Genomic DNA, 15,376 nt, shown 5'->3' with positions numbered 1-15,376 from the left:
AGAGATGAGTCAGTGTGTTGGCAGCAGCCACCTAATGTTAGTGATGACTGTTTAACAGTCTGATGGCCTTGAGATAGAAGTTGTTTTTCAGTCTCTCGGTCCCAGCTTTGATGCACCTGTTCTGACCTCGCCTTCTGGATGATAGTGGGGTGAACAGGCAGTGGCTCTGGTGGTTGTTGTCCTTGTTGACCTTTTTGGCCTTCCTGTTTCTGATAGCCTATCATTTCTCAAGTGGGAATTGGAATATTGGATCTGGGTAGCTTTCTGGAGTCCCGTTGCTGCCTGTGAGGTTGCTAGGCTGGTGTGGGAAGCTGAGGTTTGTCAGTGAGTGACAGGGTTTAATGAGAGGTAGAGAGGGTTAATGGGGGTTTACCTCACTGGATTCTGTATTAGTGCCTGTCTATCACACACATGCAGGAATGCACACATACTGAACACATATGCGCTCGCGCACACACACACACACACACACACACACACACACACACACACACACACACACACACACACACACACACACACACACACACACACACACACACACATTGTTATTTGGAGTATGCTTAAGACTAGCTGTGTTCCAGTCCCAGTCTCTAGAGCCGGGAGGGCTGTGTGAGCCAGTCAGAGAGACAGTGGTTGTTAGTCAGTGTCTGTCAATTAGCTTTTGCTTACTGAGCTCAGTATTAGAACTGTGACTCCTTCAATAAGCAAAGGAGACAAGAAGGCAACTGTTATGATAATACTGTACCAGAGCATGTCCCCAATTTTCTCTCTCTCTCGCTTTCTATCTCGCTCTCTTTCTCTTTCTCAAACAGGAACTGGAATGATGGTGCAGAACCAGGCGGGATCCCCATGGTCCAATCATGCTCCTCTCCTGCTCACCGCCACACTCTCCATCACTCTCATTGGCTTACTGGACCTGTGATCTACAACAATCCCTGGACATTATGTTTCATGATCTAAGCCGATTGGTCAAATTCACCTATCTGGAGTTTTGTTGGGGTGGGGTTAAGGGATGAATTTGAATAGGTGGGGAGGGATGTGTGGGGTAATATTTTGAAGCAAGGGGGATGGTGGGAGTTGTCAAAATGACTAATGGTTACTTTATTCTTTTTATAAGAAAATCAAAGAGGGTAATTTTTTTATGTGTGTGTCTATGGGGTTTCAAGTGGGTCAGACTACCTGATTGTCAGTTACATTGGTGTCGTTAGAACCATGCCTTATGGGGATAAGAGAGGCCTTTGTGCTTCACAGCAATAGGTCACTCTCTCCATGTCTCCTGGCTTTCCCTACTCTGCTATAAACCCAAGGCTCACTGGCGTATGTCACCCAAATCAGCCTGTGTATGTAGAGCATCATGTGTACATACCATTGAGAATGAAAGAGGACTCTAGTGCCCAAAAGCACGTTCTAGCAAGGGCTGCGCAATTGAGGACTTTCACCATTTTGAAGTTGTCAAATGGGTGGGACATCCTATGGGTTAAGGAAGGATCACATAATTCCATCCAGGTCCTCAGGAGGGATCAGCCAATGAATTATACTTGTGATCAAACATTCCGTAACTGCAGGTGGCAGTAAATTGCCAACCTTCACTTTATACCTGTTTAAGCAACACACTACCATGTGGCAGTATGCACCCTTTCATTTTTTTTTTACCAACTCATAGAAGTAGTAGTAGAAGAAAATGTACTACCTCAAAATGGAGATGGTCTCAATGGCGCTGCCCGTGCGCTCACAGACCCCATAATGGGACAGGTAAAATGATGAGTCCTCTGTAATTATCTATGGTACACACATACGGAACAGTAGACAACATCTCTGGTTCTCTCAGACACTGACCAACTCAAACGTTTGTATCTAGAATAAGATGAAGGGGGATAAAACAGTGATGTCATAAATGTCATGATTTTTGAGAAAGTCTACTTCAAATGGAACTCACTGTAAATAGAACGCTACCTTAGCCTACTGGTCTTTCTTATGACACAGTCTCTGTTTAAAATAGTCCCTTTTCTCTTTGGATTGTCTACCTGTGTATTTGTTTGGTTGCTTTATTATTTGTTTGCGATGGCAGCATCCGGATGAATAACTTTAATGGTCCAAATGAATGTTTACCTTTTTTATTGTTTATGTTTAGATGAGAGAACTCAACTTGATAAAGAGCTTCATCAGTTCTTTCAACAGCAAAAATACGATGAAAGTGTGATCACCAAAGTACAGAGTTATCGTTAGTATTATTATTAATGCCACCATTATTCTGTCACCCTTTATCCATGAACTTTTATGTAACATGTCCTGTTGTTCATTAACTGTTAATCATGCAACACACCTGCCATAAATACTGTCTGTCTGAGAAGGGTTCACGGCAAGGATACGACATCTAAGGAACATACTGCATATGCTAGTTAATCATGAAGCCCCTGTGATATTGATTTGGGTGTAAAGCAAAGATAATTCCCGCAAGCTGTTTAGATGTTCCCGATGTTTCCAGAGTTACAAAAGCAACATGTCAACATGTCACGCCCTGACCTTAGAGATCCTTATTTAATCTCTATGTTTGGTTAGGTCAGGGTGTGACTCGGGTGGGAAAATCTATGTTTTCTATTTCTTTGTTATTTTTGCCACGTGTGGTTCCCAATCAGAGACAGCTGTTTATCGTTGTCTCTGATTGGGGATCATATACTGTATAAGTTGGTATTTTCCATTTGGGTTTTGTGGGGTGTTATTTTCTGTTTAGTTTCTGTGCCTGACGGAACTGTTCGCTTTCGAATTTGTTATTTTTGTTTGAGTGTCTCTTCAAAAATAAACATCATGAACACTTTCCACGCTGCGCTTTGGTCCACTCTTCCTTCCACCGACGACGAGCGTTACAGAACACCCCACCAAAGAAGGACCAAGCAGCGTGGCCAGGAGGACTGGACATGGGAGGAAATCCTGGAGGGAGAAGGACCCTGGACACGGGCCGGGGAGTATCGCCGTCCAAGGGAGCAGATGGAGGCAGCGAGAGCGGAACGGCGACTATACGAAGAGTTAGCTCAACAACGGAAACACGAGAGGCAGCCCCAAACGGGGAGATTGGCGGAGGTAGGGTTTAGACCTGAGCCAACTCCCCGTGCTTACCGTGGGGAGTGTATGACTGGTCAGGCACCGTGTTATGCGGTGATGCGCACGGTGTCTCCAGTGAGCATTCACAGGTCGGTGCGCTCTGTGCCAGCGCCCCACATTTGCCGGGCGAAAGTGGGCATCCAGCCAGGACGGGTTGTGCCAGCTCTATGCTCGAGACCTCCAGTGCGCCTCCACGGCCCAGTGTATCCGGTGCCTGCACCAGGCTTCCAGTGCATCTCCCCAGTCCGGTGAGACCTGTTCCGGTTCCATGTACCAGGCCTCCAGTATGTCTCCCCAGCCTGGTAAGCCCTGTGGCAGCTCCACGCACCAGGTTTCCAGTACGTCTCCTCAGTCCAGTGAGACCTGTTCCGGCTCCACGTATGAAGCCTCCAGTGATGATCCATGGCCCGGTGCCAGTAGTGATGATCCATGGCACGAAGCCTCCAGTGATAATCCATGACCCGGAGCCTCCAGTGATGATCCATGGCCCGGAGCCTATAGTGATGATCCATGGCACAAAGCCTCCAGTGATGATCCGTGACCCGGAGCCTCCAGTGATGATCCATGGCCCGGAGCCAGCTCCACGCACCAGGTTTCCAGTACGTCTCCTCAGTCCAGTGAGACCTGTTCCGGCTCCACGTATGAAGCCTCCAGTGATGATCCATGGCCCGGAGCCTATAGTGATGATCCATGGCACAAAGCCTCCAGTGATGATCCATGGCCCGGAGCCTCCAGTGATGATCCATGGCCCGGAGCCTGCAGTGAAAATCCAGGGCACGGAGCCTCCAGTGTCGGTCCCCAGTCCGGAGCCTCCAGCGACGGTCCCCAGTCAAGAGCTTGCAGCGACGATCTACGGTCCGGAGGTCCCGGCGACGATCCCTGACCGGAGCCCCCACCGAGAGTAGATGCCCACCCGGACCCTCCCCTATAGGTTTAGATTTGCGGCCAGAGTCCACACCTTTGTGGGGGTTACTGTCACGCCCTTACCTTAGAGATCCTTATTTATTCTCTATGTTTGGTTAGGTCAGGGTGTGACTCGGGTGGGAAAATCTATGTTTTCCATTTCTTTGTTGTTTTTTCCGCGTGTGGTTCCCAATCAGAGGCAGCTGCCTATTGTTGTCTCTGATTGGGGATCATATATAAGTTGGTATTTTCCGTTTGGGTTTTGTGGGGTGTTATTTTCTGTTTAGTGTCTGTGCCTGACGGAACTGTTCGTTTTCGCTTTCATTTTTGAATGTATTATTTTTGTTTGAGTGTTTTTTGAAAATAAACATCATGGACACTTTCCACTCTGCACTTTGGTCCATTCTTCCTTCCACCGATGACGAGCTTTACACAACCACTGTCTTTGTCAAGTGTTATGCCACTGTACATTAAAACCGTGGCAGCTTTTGAACAGGGGGTCTTCTCCTATATTTTCCCATCTGATAACTCCTGCACCTAGAAAGTCTGTGGAATGTATGTTCAGTACAATACCTTGAACTATTGATTTTGGGCGTAGCCAAGAAGTTCAATGGTAAACTGCTCTTTCAACACAGTGTGTCTGTTCTCAATATAACTACTGTTAGATACATCTTAACGTGAAACAAGATGGCAACTACTGTATGTTGTCTCTTGTTTTATTCAATTTCTGTTGGTCTGAACCTTATAAAGGCAGGTTGGGCAGTAGCAGTACGTTTGTGCTTCTACATGTTGTTCTATGCAGTAGAACAGTTCTAGGAACCAAGATGCTCTGTGGCATTCCAGTGTTTCTTAGTCATCACTAATTGTAATTCTATGATTTCAAAACATCTCAGGAGTGTAGGAATCAAACAATACCTTTTATGGTTTGCAAGGGGTCTTTTTTTGTTATTTGTAAAAGTCTGGGAGTTGAAAACGGTTTGTTGAGCAAGTGGTTGGATGATGGATCACTTGTTTTTTCCAGTGCTGTTTGCTAGCTACATCTCACATTTTAGGGCCAAAGCTGTATAGAAGTTATTGTTTGTTTTAAACAGACATCGACTGATTGTCAACATCAGAATGAGCGAGATACAAACACACTCTGGGCATGAAACATTTTGATGACAATCTGTTAGTACAGAAACAACGCCACTATACCCAGAGTTCCCAGTTTTGACAGTCATTTTGTTTTCATAATAAATTGATGTATTCAACACCTGTCAGTTTTGATGTTTCAGACCCGTAGTGTTTTGATTCCAGTGTGTGAAGCCACCCAATCCTGTGCCTGACAGTGTTCAGGTCATTTTCTATTGGATCGGGAGTGTTGTGTTTTATAAACTGTTTTGGTATGTTGATCACTGTACCTTAAAATAAAGAGGGCAGCTAAAAAAGAAAAAACGTGACTGTCCATGCGTCCATACGCCATACGTCCATGCGTCCATACCTCCATGCGTCCATACGTCCACACGCCATACGTCCATGCGTCCATACGTCCACACGTCCATACCTCCATGCGTCCATACGTCCACACGCCATACGTCCATGCGTCCATACGTCCACACGCCATACGTCCATGCGTCCATACCTCCATGCGTCCATACGTCCATACCTCCATGCGTCCATACGTCCATACGTCCATGCGTCCATACGTCCACACGCCATACGTCCATGCGTCCATACGTCCACACGCCATACGTCCATGCGTCCATACGCCATACGTCCATGCGTCCATACCTCCATGCGTCCATACGTCCACACGCCATACGTCCATGCGTCCATACGTCCACACGCCATACGTCCATGCGTCCATACGTCCATACGCCATACGTCCATACGTCCATACGTCCACACGCCATACGTCCATGCGTCCATACGTCCACACGCCATACGTCCATGCGTCCATACGTCCACACGTCCATACGTCCACACGCCATACGTCCATGCGTCCATACGCCATACGTCCATGCGTCCATACCTCCATGCGTCCATACGTCCACACGCCATACGTCCATGCGTCCATACGTCCACATGCCATACGTCCATGCGTCCATACGTCCATACGTCCATACGTCCACACGCCATACGTCCATGCGTCCATACGTCCACACGCCATACGTCCATGCGTCCATACGTCCACACGCCATACCTCCATACGTCCACACGTCCACGCGTCCACACGTCCACACATCCATACGTCCATGCGTCCATACGTCCATCATCCATACGTCCATACGTCCATGCGTCCACACGTCCACACGTCCATACGTCCACACGTCCATACCTCCATATGTCCACATGTCCACACGTCCATATGTCCACATGTCCATACGTCCATACCTCCATACGTCGAGTTACTTGAGGAAACACAAACTCTCACTTTGAAGTTGAAGACAATGAATGCATGGTAATACTGTCGTTAAAACTGCAGAACAAGGGCATCAATTTGACTCTCTTTCAACATGCCGGTCAAACTATAGTCAAACATATATCTCATTCAGCAGCTTCTGCAGGGTCAAACAGTTACTAAGGCCTGACATGCTGGAAGCCACTGGACCACTCAGCTCTGTACACTGTATCGCATCTAAACTGATACAGCCACCAACTGGGAAAGCAGCCTGTGTTCCCGTAAGCACAGGATAGGAGTTACTATGGTAAAGACTGAGCATACAAAACATTAGGAACACCTTCCTAATATTGAGTTGTACCCTTTTTTTGCCCTCAGAATAGCCTCAAGTCGACGGGGCATGGACTCTACAAGGTGTTGAAAGCGTTCCACAGGGATGCTGGCCCATGTTGATTCCAATGCTTCCCACAGTTGGCTGGATACCCTTTAGGTGGTTGACCATTCTTGATACACACGGGAAACTGTTGAGTGTGAAAAACCCAGCAGTGTTGCAGTTCTTGACACTCTTAAACCTGTGCGCCTGGCACCTACTACCATACCCCGTTCAAAGGTACTTAAATCTTTGGTCTTTCCCATTCACCATCTGAATGGCACACATACACAATCCATTGTCTCAAGGCTTAAACATCCTTCTTTAACCTGTCTCCTGCCCTTCATCTACACTGATTGGAGTTGATTTAACAAGTGACATCAAAAAGGGATCATAGCTTTCACCTGGATTCACCCGGTCAGTCTGGAAAGAGCAGATATTCCTAATGTTTTGTACACTCAATGTATTCGTACACTGGATCTCACTTATCATCGGTCTGTAGATACTATACTGTACTGTACTGTGCTGCTAGAGTACAGTTGTTAGCACACACTTAGCTGACAACTCAGAGCCTACTGTTTGGTGGGTAGTGTTGTTCCTTCCTCACCCAGCACTGGTATAGGTCTGAGAAGACGCACAAGTACACGTGATCTGTCCTTGCTTATTCTACCCCAATCGGGAAGGTTGCCTCAGCCATGGAATGTTGTTGCCCTTTTGGTTATGTACGTAATGCTAGCTTATTCATTTGTGTGTGTGTGTGTGTGTGTGTGTGTGTGTGTGTGTGTGTGTGTAAATGTTTTTGTTAACGCAACGCTTTTCATATTTAAAACTACCATCAGATATCTCTGTAATACTAAGGTGACATCATGTCCAAAAACTGTTGGAATGTTGTGTCAACTTCAGGAAGTCTGATTGGTCGGTTCATCTCTCACTTCATGGTGGAAGCTATGATGGTGCTCGAAGTAGATGTTGCCCGTAACCACAGATCTAGGATCAGTTACTCTCCCCTTAATACTAACCTGAAGCATTAAGGGGGTGAAAACACTGTCCCTATATCAGTGGTTAAAAAGGGCAACCTCTCTGCTAGGATGTGCTTGCCTGTCAGCTGGTCGGGCTGAAATGTTGATATGTTATGATACCGTTTAGCCAATCTAAATCTGTGATTGAATGGAAATGTGAAGGGGGGATGGCACTTGTAAATGTGACTAAATAAACACCTTGGGGTTGTATTTAAAACGTTCCTGTTCCACTGTGTTTTTATTTCCTTATCACTGTTGAATTTGCATGGATGATGTAGGATGATCAAATATTGCTTTATTATGTCAGTTGTGACATGTCAGGATGAATAGCCCCTAAATACTTGCCATTTTACCTAGTGTGCGTCATTTCATCTATTAGGGAGGGGGGACCTGGGTTGATTGTCTCAAGGGTTGGTTGTCACAGTCCTTATTATTCCCAATCTAGAGATTGCTGTGTGATATTAAAATATGTCAATTATTTGAAAGATCTCATCCATCTGGTCAATTCATGTCAGCATGACATGTTTCACGCTATTATTAGTCGTATGTACAGAATATACACATGGTATACACCATCCATACACTGTGAAATACACACACGTACACATGTGTATGCAAAGACATGCATACACAAACAAATTTACTCAAAATGTAAAATGCTGAATTTTGTTGGGAATATTTTTTGATCAAAGAAAGGCTTGGCTATTTCTAAGACTCTGTATGCTGTAGTTCCTGTTACAAAAGGAATAAGCAACTAGCAAACATTGTGACAACCAACCCAAGAATGGAGCGTGTGTTTGATGGCTTTTAGCTCAATGTTGGAATACGATATGAGGATAGACTACTGTACTGTATGTCAACCCAAGGCCTTGGTATTTCTATTAAGGCTTAAAAGAGTCTTGTAAGATATACTAGCGCTGAGAAATACACGAGAGTAAAAAGTGTGAAAGCCAACTCCGGTCTCCCCTAATCAGTCAATCTCCCACTACCCAGAATAGCCGGGAAACTTATCACTTGCACTTTGATACCAATTATTATTAAGGAAAGTGAAAAGTATAAATAAGCAAGAACAAAGCACAGCTAGAAACTCGCCCTCTGTCACTGGTGGAGAAAGGTAATATGATCACATCCATATTCATGTTTTGTATGTAATATGTAATGTTATATTAATGTATGTAACATAGCTTGTAATTTCATATGTAATATCATCGCTATGTTGCAACTTACCTATCATGCATGACATGGTGATAACAGTTTATTAATTAACCTGTGAATAGCATTTGAAAAGATTTCAGTTTGTTAACAGTGGATATAAGTGTGTGTATGCTTAGATCAGACTTGGTTCCAATACATTATTGAATACACTGCAGGGTGGGTGGAGTTGACCCTTTTGGTTATGGTGACCAGGGCCTAAATAAAGGTTACATTTAAAACGTTTCAAAATGTTTTTAAAAACTACATTTTTGGGGACTTTTTAATTGGTTCCATTATACCAGTCAAGTTATAGTATGTGAAGTGCACTTCAAGTATTTGAAAGTGTTTATACATTTGACCTAGGTCTGGGTATACATGAATGTGATTTTGTTTAAGATCCAGCTAATCAAGAACAATAGTTACATGGGTTACTAAATGTTAGAGATTGTGAAATACAAAACACTATCCAATACTTTGTGATATCTAATATTTACAAACTTGGTTGACCTGAATGAACAACATAACAACAGAATTGCATGTATAAAATGTTATAATTGCATAATTATACGATTTCGTTATATATTTATATTTAAGAATGTATTTCTTAAGTCATTTGTTTGTTTATTTGTATGTATTCATTTATTTTAATAATCTATCCTTTCTTTCAGGTACATTGTTTCTAAGGAAAACATACTTTATTTTTACAACACAATGGCCAGACTTACTGTGCTTGCAGGTACATGCCTATGCCGTCTTCAGTCATTACCATCACTATCATCATCCCCATCGTCCTTGTTGTTATCATTATCATCATCCTCATCTTATTCTTCAACATGACCCACTGGCAAACGAGTCCCTAGTGTCTACTCTGTTAACTCAGTAATCTTTCCTCAGGTCTGGGCCTTCTGCTGATGTTGCAGATTGGTAAGCGTTTCCCTCATCAACTTTTTTACATTTCTCAATTGACATGTTTAAACCATAGAGATTAAGATTGAACACAATCTAATTATGTGGTTTAAATCTCCTTATCTGAGCCACAATTACACCTCTGAGGCTCGGTAATCCTACTCAAATTCATGCATCCTACATAAGCATTTAAAATGAGGAATCCCATAAAGTAAAATAATCCAACCCATTATTTTAGAGCACCCCAAAGGGTCAATGTGAAATTCAGTCTCTGGATAGATTTCCTCTTTTACCTTCAGCTGCCTCCACCAAACTGGTGTGTCACATGACCAATTGGTCCCAGTATCGCCCAACCACTGGGAAGTTCACCCCCGAGAACATCGACCCATTCCTCTGCACCCACGTGATCTACGCCCTGGCCACCATCAACAGCTTCAACCAGGTCGCCCCTATCGAGTGGAATGACGAGACCCTCTACACGAGCCTCAACCACCTGAAGAACGTGTGAGTGACTCTGGGTTGACATCAGTGAGAGTTGGGCCTTAGTTAATAATTCCATGGTGAACACTCGGTTTGACTGCTCATCTTACCTCTCTGATCTGCAGGAACCCAATGATGAAGACTCTGCTGTCTGTCGGAGGCACAGTCAACGGACTTAGCCCGTAAGTCTCTTATTGGTTCTTCACAGCATTTTATTGCGATTTCACAGCTCTCCAAAAGCATGGTTTGTGATAAGATAAAATTTTACTTTCACATCTTTCCACTACTCCACATTAAACAGATTTGTGTTTTTGTACCCAGCATCTAAAAAAGTCCATTTCAATGGTGAAGGTTTTTATTGTTTCCCATTCCACTCCTTTTTTTATCAGGTTTAATCATTGTGTTTTATCATAGTGTTTAATCATATTGTTTTATCATAGTGTTTTATCATAGTGTTTTCCATTTCCCTACTTCTGCACATCAATAGACTCAGGACCAGAGAAACGGTTTACATTGTCTCCCTCCACCCCTCTAGATTCATTGGAATGGTGTCCAAGCCTGAGGGCCGCCAGGCCTTCATCAAGTCTGCCATCAGCTACCTGCGTTCCCATGGCTTTGACGGTCTCAACTTGGCCTGGGAGTTCCCCACTCAAAACGGCAGCCCCGATGGAGACAGGGAGAGATTCACCAAGCTCGTCAGAGTAAGCTTGCACATAAACTTTTTTACTGACAGTTATAACATGAGTGAGGATTTGCACCTTTAGCTTTCAATGTGTTTCTGTCATTTTCTGTGGCTTGTTATCGTTGTAGCGCTGTCTATCCAGCTCAGCCTGAAGGGCCATATAGTTTTGACTATTTTCTGAACCTAATGTCTATGTATGGCTCAACAGGAGCTGCAGAAGGCCTTTGAGAATGACGCTAAAGACACCAGGCTGACCCAGTTGCTCCTGTCTGCCAACGTGGCTGCTCTTCAGCCCACTATCAACTCCAGCTACGAGGTGGCCCAGATCGCCAGGTACTGTAGACAGCATGGGTCTGGGAGAAACCCACTCAGCTGATAGAAGTCTCTGATATAAATTGAAGTCTGTTTTCTCTCTTTCTCTTTTTTATCTCTCTCCCTCGCTCTCCTTTTCAAACAAACACACTTTATATACTTCATTCCCCTGTCTATTCATGTCTCTGCAGCTCTCTGGACTTCATCAACGTGATGACCTATGACTTCCACGGACACTGGGAGAGAGCCACAGGACACAATAGCCCACTGTTCCGCAGCAGCCATGACTCGGGGACACACTACAACTTCAATGTCGTAAGACACACTTTATTTTTTAACATCTACACCAAGTTTTTCACCAGGAAACTTGTGAAGAAATTATGTAAATATACAAAATATTGGTATAGATGTCCTCCATTGTAGCTCCCTTGTCTTAACCACCTGTCTCTATGCGTTAGGACTCTGCCATCACCTACTGGCTGGACAACGGTGCTCCCGCTGAGAAGCTGCTGATGGGTTTCCCCACCTACGGCCGTACCTACCGTCTCACCACCTCCAACACTGGCCTGGGAGCCCCCACAAACGGCCCGGCTGACGCTGGTCCCTACACCCGGGACGCAGGATACTGGTCCTACTACGAGGTGCGCTAAAACTTGAATAACTATGTTCATGATCATACATCTGATCTATATATATATATATATATATATATATATATATATATATATATATATATATATATATATATATATATATATATATATATATATATATATATATATATAATAATAATAATATATATATATATATATATATATATATATTTTTTTTTTACTCAAAGCACACAGGCCACAAATCTCAAAACAATACGCCATTTTGTGTAGTTTGTTTGTTTATCTGTTTGTTTGTCATTATCTAACAGAATGTTTCGCTCCCCCCAGGTCTGCTCCTTCACCTCCGGTGCCACTATCGAATGGATTGATGAGCAGAAGGTCCCCTACGCCGTCAAAGGCAGTTCCTGGGTGGGCTACGACAGCAAGGAGAGCTACGCTGCCAAGGTACATGCCAGGAACATCTGAGTCAATATCAATCAATCATGCAATCAACTGATTTATCACTGAAGCCATGTCCATGTTAGCACATTTGTCTGTGTCTTCTTTGCTTCATCAGGTCCAGTGGCTGAAGACCAAGAACCTGGGAGGAGCCTCTGTGTGGACCCTAGACATGGATGACTTCAGTGGTGCTTTCTGTGCTGATGGCCCCTTCCCTCTCGTCAACCACCTCCGCAACTCTCTGGGTAAATGAACTTCCATTCAGTTCAATTGAATTCAGTTGACTTTACAAACCTCTAAGTAAAGCTATACAGTATGTAGGTCTATATATCATCTCAAACTCTCCTCCCTTTCTCCATACATCCTTTCCTTTCTCCCTCCCTCTCCCAGGCTTCGCCCCCAAGCCCACCACCACTCGGGCACCCACCACCACCCCAGACCCCATCCTCAGCTTCTGCTCCGGACGCCCAGACGGCCTGTACGTCAACATCTTCGACAACACCACCTACTTCCAGTGTTTCCGTGGCAACACCTACCTGCACAAATGCCAGCCCGGCCTGGTCTATGTTGATGCCTGCAAGTGCTGCAACTGGCCCTGAATTACTGCTAGCTATGTACTGTAGGACCAATTAGTTAGAATGCCATAACAACCTTCAATGACAACATGCTGTTACGGCATTAACCTACCTTAGCAACTTAGTCATGAAAATAAATGTTTTAATTTTGTCCTTTCTTGTTTGCCTGGCTACAATCTTCCTCAATAAAAAAATAACATATAATGTGAATGTATAATTTTTTTGACAATCCTGTATATTGATTATGAAATTATGAAAAATATTAACAACGTTCCACCCATGAGGCCACTAGAAGGCAAGTGTTAACATTTGTTTAAATGTAACCTTTATTTAACTAGGCAAGTCGCTTATGAACAAATTCATAATCAATTACATTACTATAGTTTAGCAATTTTCTCTTGGTCTCAAAGAACTTCCCAAAGTTAGGGGGTTACCTTGTGTCATCTCACACAATATTATACATAACAGCCAATGTTATATTATTACCAGTTTACCAAGTAATTTCTAAGTTAATATCGGGGACTGAAAAATATTTTCCTTCCTACAAACCTGGATGTTTACCAGAAAACATGATAAACCACTCCCATGGTGGTTTATCATGTTTTCTGGTAAACATCCAGGTAGAGCAGTCTATAACCATAAGAGTTGTCACGTTCTGACCATAGTTTTGTTATTTTATTATTTGTTTTAGTATGGTCAGGGCGTGAGTTGGAGTGGGCAGTCTGTTTGTTTTTCTATGTTGGGTTTTTGTGTTCGGCCTAGTATGGTTCTTAATCAGAGGCAGTTGTCGTTAGTTGTCTCTGATTGAGAATCATACTTAGGTAGCCTGGGTTTCACTTTTGGATTGTGGGTGTTTGTTTCCGTTTGAGTGTTTGGGCCACACGGTACTGTTTCGGTTTTCGTTTTGTTCACATCGTTTATTGTTTTGTTATTCAGTGTTTAGTTCGATTTGAATAAATCATCATGAACACTTACCACGCTGCGCTTTGGTCCGATCCTTCTTCCACCCAAGACAACCGTTACAGAAACACCCACCACAAAAGGACCAAGCAGCGTGGTAACAGGCAGCAACAGCAGCAGCAGCAATGTCAGGACTCCTGAACATGGGAGGACGTTTTGGACAGCAAGGGTTGCTACACATGGGAGGAGATCCTGGCTGGAAGGGATCGCCTCCCATGGGAACAGGTGGAGGCAGCTAGGAGAGCAGAGGCAGCCGGAGAGAGGAGCCAGCGATACGAGGGAACATGGCTGGCAAGGAAGCCCTAGAGGCAGCCCCAAAAATGTATTGGCGGGGTCACACGGGGAGTGTGGCTAAGTCAGGTAGGAGACCTGAGCCAACTCCCCGTGCTTACCGGAGAGCGAGAGGGTCCGGGCAGGCACCGTGTTATGCGGTGGAGAGCGAGAGGGTGCCTGTGGAGCGCACTGTGTCCCCGGTGCGTGTGCATAGAGCCAGGTGCCATGAAGCCGGCTCTACGCATCTGGTCTCCAGTGCATCTCCCCGGGTCGGCGTACATGGCACCAGCCTTATGCATGGTGTCCCCGGTTTGCCAGAACAGCCCAGTGCGGGCTATTCCACCTCGCCGCACTGGCCTGGCTACGGGGAGCATTCAACCAGGTGAGGTTGGGGAGGCTCGGTGCTTAAGAGCTCCAGTGCGCCTGCACGGTCCGGTCTATCCAGTGCCACCTCCACGCACCAGCCCTCCGGTGGCAGCCCCCCGCACCAGGCTGTCTCTCCGTCTTCCCCCTACAGATGCTCCCGCCTGTCCAGCACTGCCAGAGCATTCCTCCTGCCCAGCGCTGTCAGAGTCTCCCATCTGTCCTGAGCCACCAGAGTCTCCCGTCTGTCCTGAGCCGCCAGAGTCTCCCGTCTGTCCTGAGTCGCCAGAGTCTCCCGTCTGTCCTGAGCCGCCAGAGCCGCCAGTCTGTCCTGAGCCGCCAGTCAGCCAGGAGCCGCCAGAGCCGCCAGTCAGCCAGGAGCCGCCAGAGCCGTCAGTCAGCCAGGAGCCGCCAGAGTCGTCAGCCAGCCAGGAGCTGCCAGAGCCGTCCTTCACTCTGGAGCTGCCAGATTTTTCCGCCTGTCCGGCGCTGCCGGAGCCTCCCGCCTGTCTGGCGCTGCCGGAGCCTCCCACCTGTCCGGTGCTGCCGGATTCTCCCGCCTGTCTGGCACTGCTGGAGCCTCCCGCCTGTCCGGCGCCTCCGGAGCCTCCCACCTGTCCGGCGCTGCCGGAGTCTCCCGTCCATTCGGGACCCATGGCGAGGGTCCCCAGTCCGAGGTCAGCAGCGAGGGTCGCCACTCGTAAGAGGCCACGGGGGCGGTTGAGGAGGCGGAGAAAAACTGTGGTGAAGTGGGGTCCACATCCCGCGCCAGAGCCGCCACCGTTTTGAATAAATCATCATGAAC

The 15,376-nt window shown here is 45.6% G+C and overlaps 2 protein-coding genes across 3 annotated transcripts in view; both read left to right on the top strand.

Moving 5' to 3' along the window:
* LOC110528359 (contactin-2) overlaps positions 1-4,398 on the top strand; it is a 70,220-nt gene extending 65,822 nt beyond the window's left edge. For both annotated transcript variants that reach the window (XM_036983945.2, XM_036983946.2), the window contains one exon: positions 816-4,398. In XM_036983945.2, the coding sequence (XP_036839840.2) occupies positions 816-925 (110 nt within the window). In that variant the 3' untranslated portion in view covers positions 926-4,398. The remainder of the gene's footprint in view (positions 1-815) is intronic.
* A 4,286-nt stretch (positions 4,399-8,684) lies between these two features.
* Positions 8,685-13,128, top strand: LOC110528358 (acidic mammalian chitinase). Its single transcript, XM_021610372.3, has 12 exons — positions 8,685-8,888; positions 9,637-9,704; positions 9,863-9,892; positions 10,174-10,378; positions 10,480-10,536; positions 10,890-11,055; positions 11,245-11,369; positions 11,540-11,663; positions 11,807-11,989; positions 12,290-12,406; positions 12,519-12,645; positions 12,791-13,128. The coding sequence occupies exons 2-12, from the start codon at positions 9,680-9,682 to the stop codon at positions 12,997-12,999; spliced, it is 1,368 nt and encodes a 455-aa protein (XP_021466047.1). The 5' UTR covers positions 8,685-8,888; positions 9,637-9,679; the 3' UTR covers positions 13,000-13,128.
* The last annotated feature ends 2,248 nt before the right edge of the window (positions 13,129-15,376 follow it).

This window comes from Oncorhynchus mykiss, chromosome 7 (genome assembly GCF_057628025.1).
Source record: "Oncorhynchus mykiss isolate SJ-2025 chromosome 7, ASM5762802v1, whole genome shotgun sequence".
Lineage (NCBI taxonomy): Eukaryota > Metazoa > Chordata > Actinopteri > Salmoniformes > Salmonidae > Oncorhynchus > Oncorhynchus mykiss.
The sequence above is the reverse complement of the archived record's forward strand: the minus strand, read 5'-3'. Positions and strand labels throughout refer to the sequence as shown.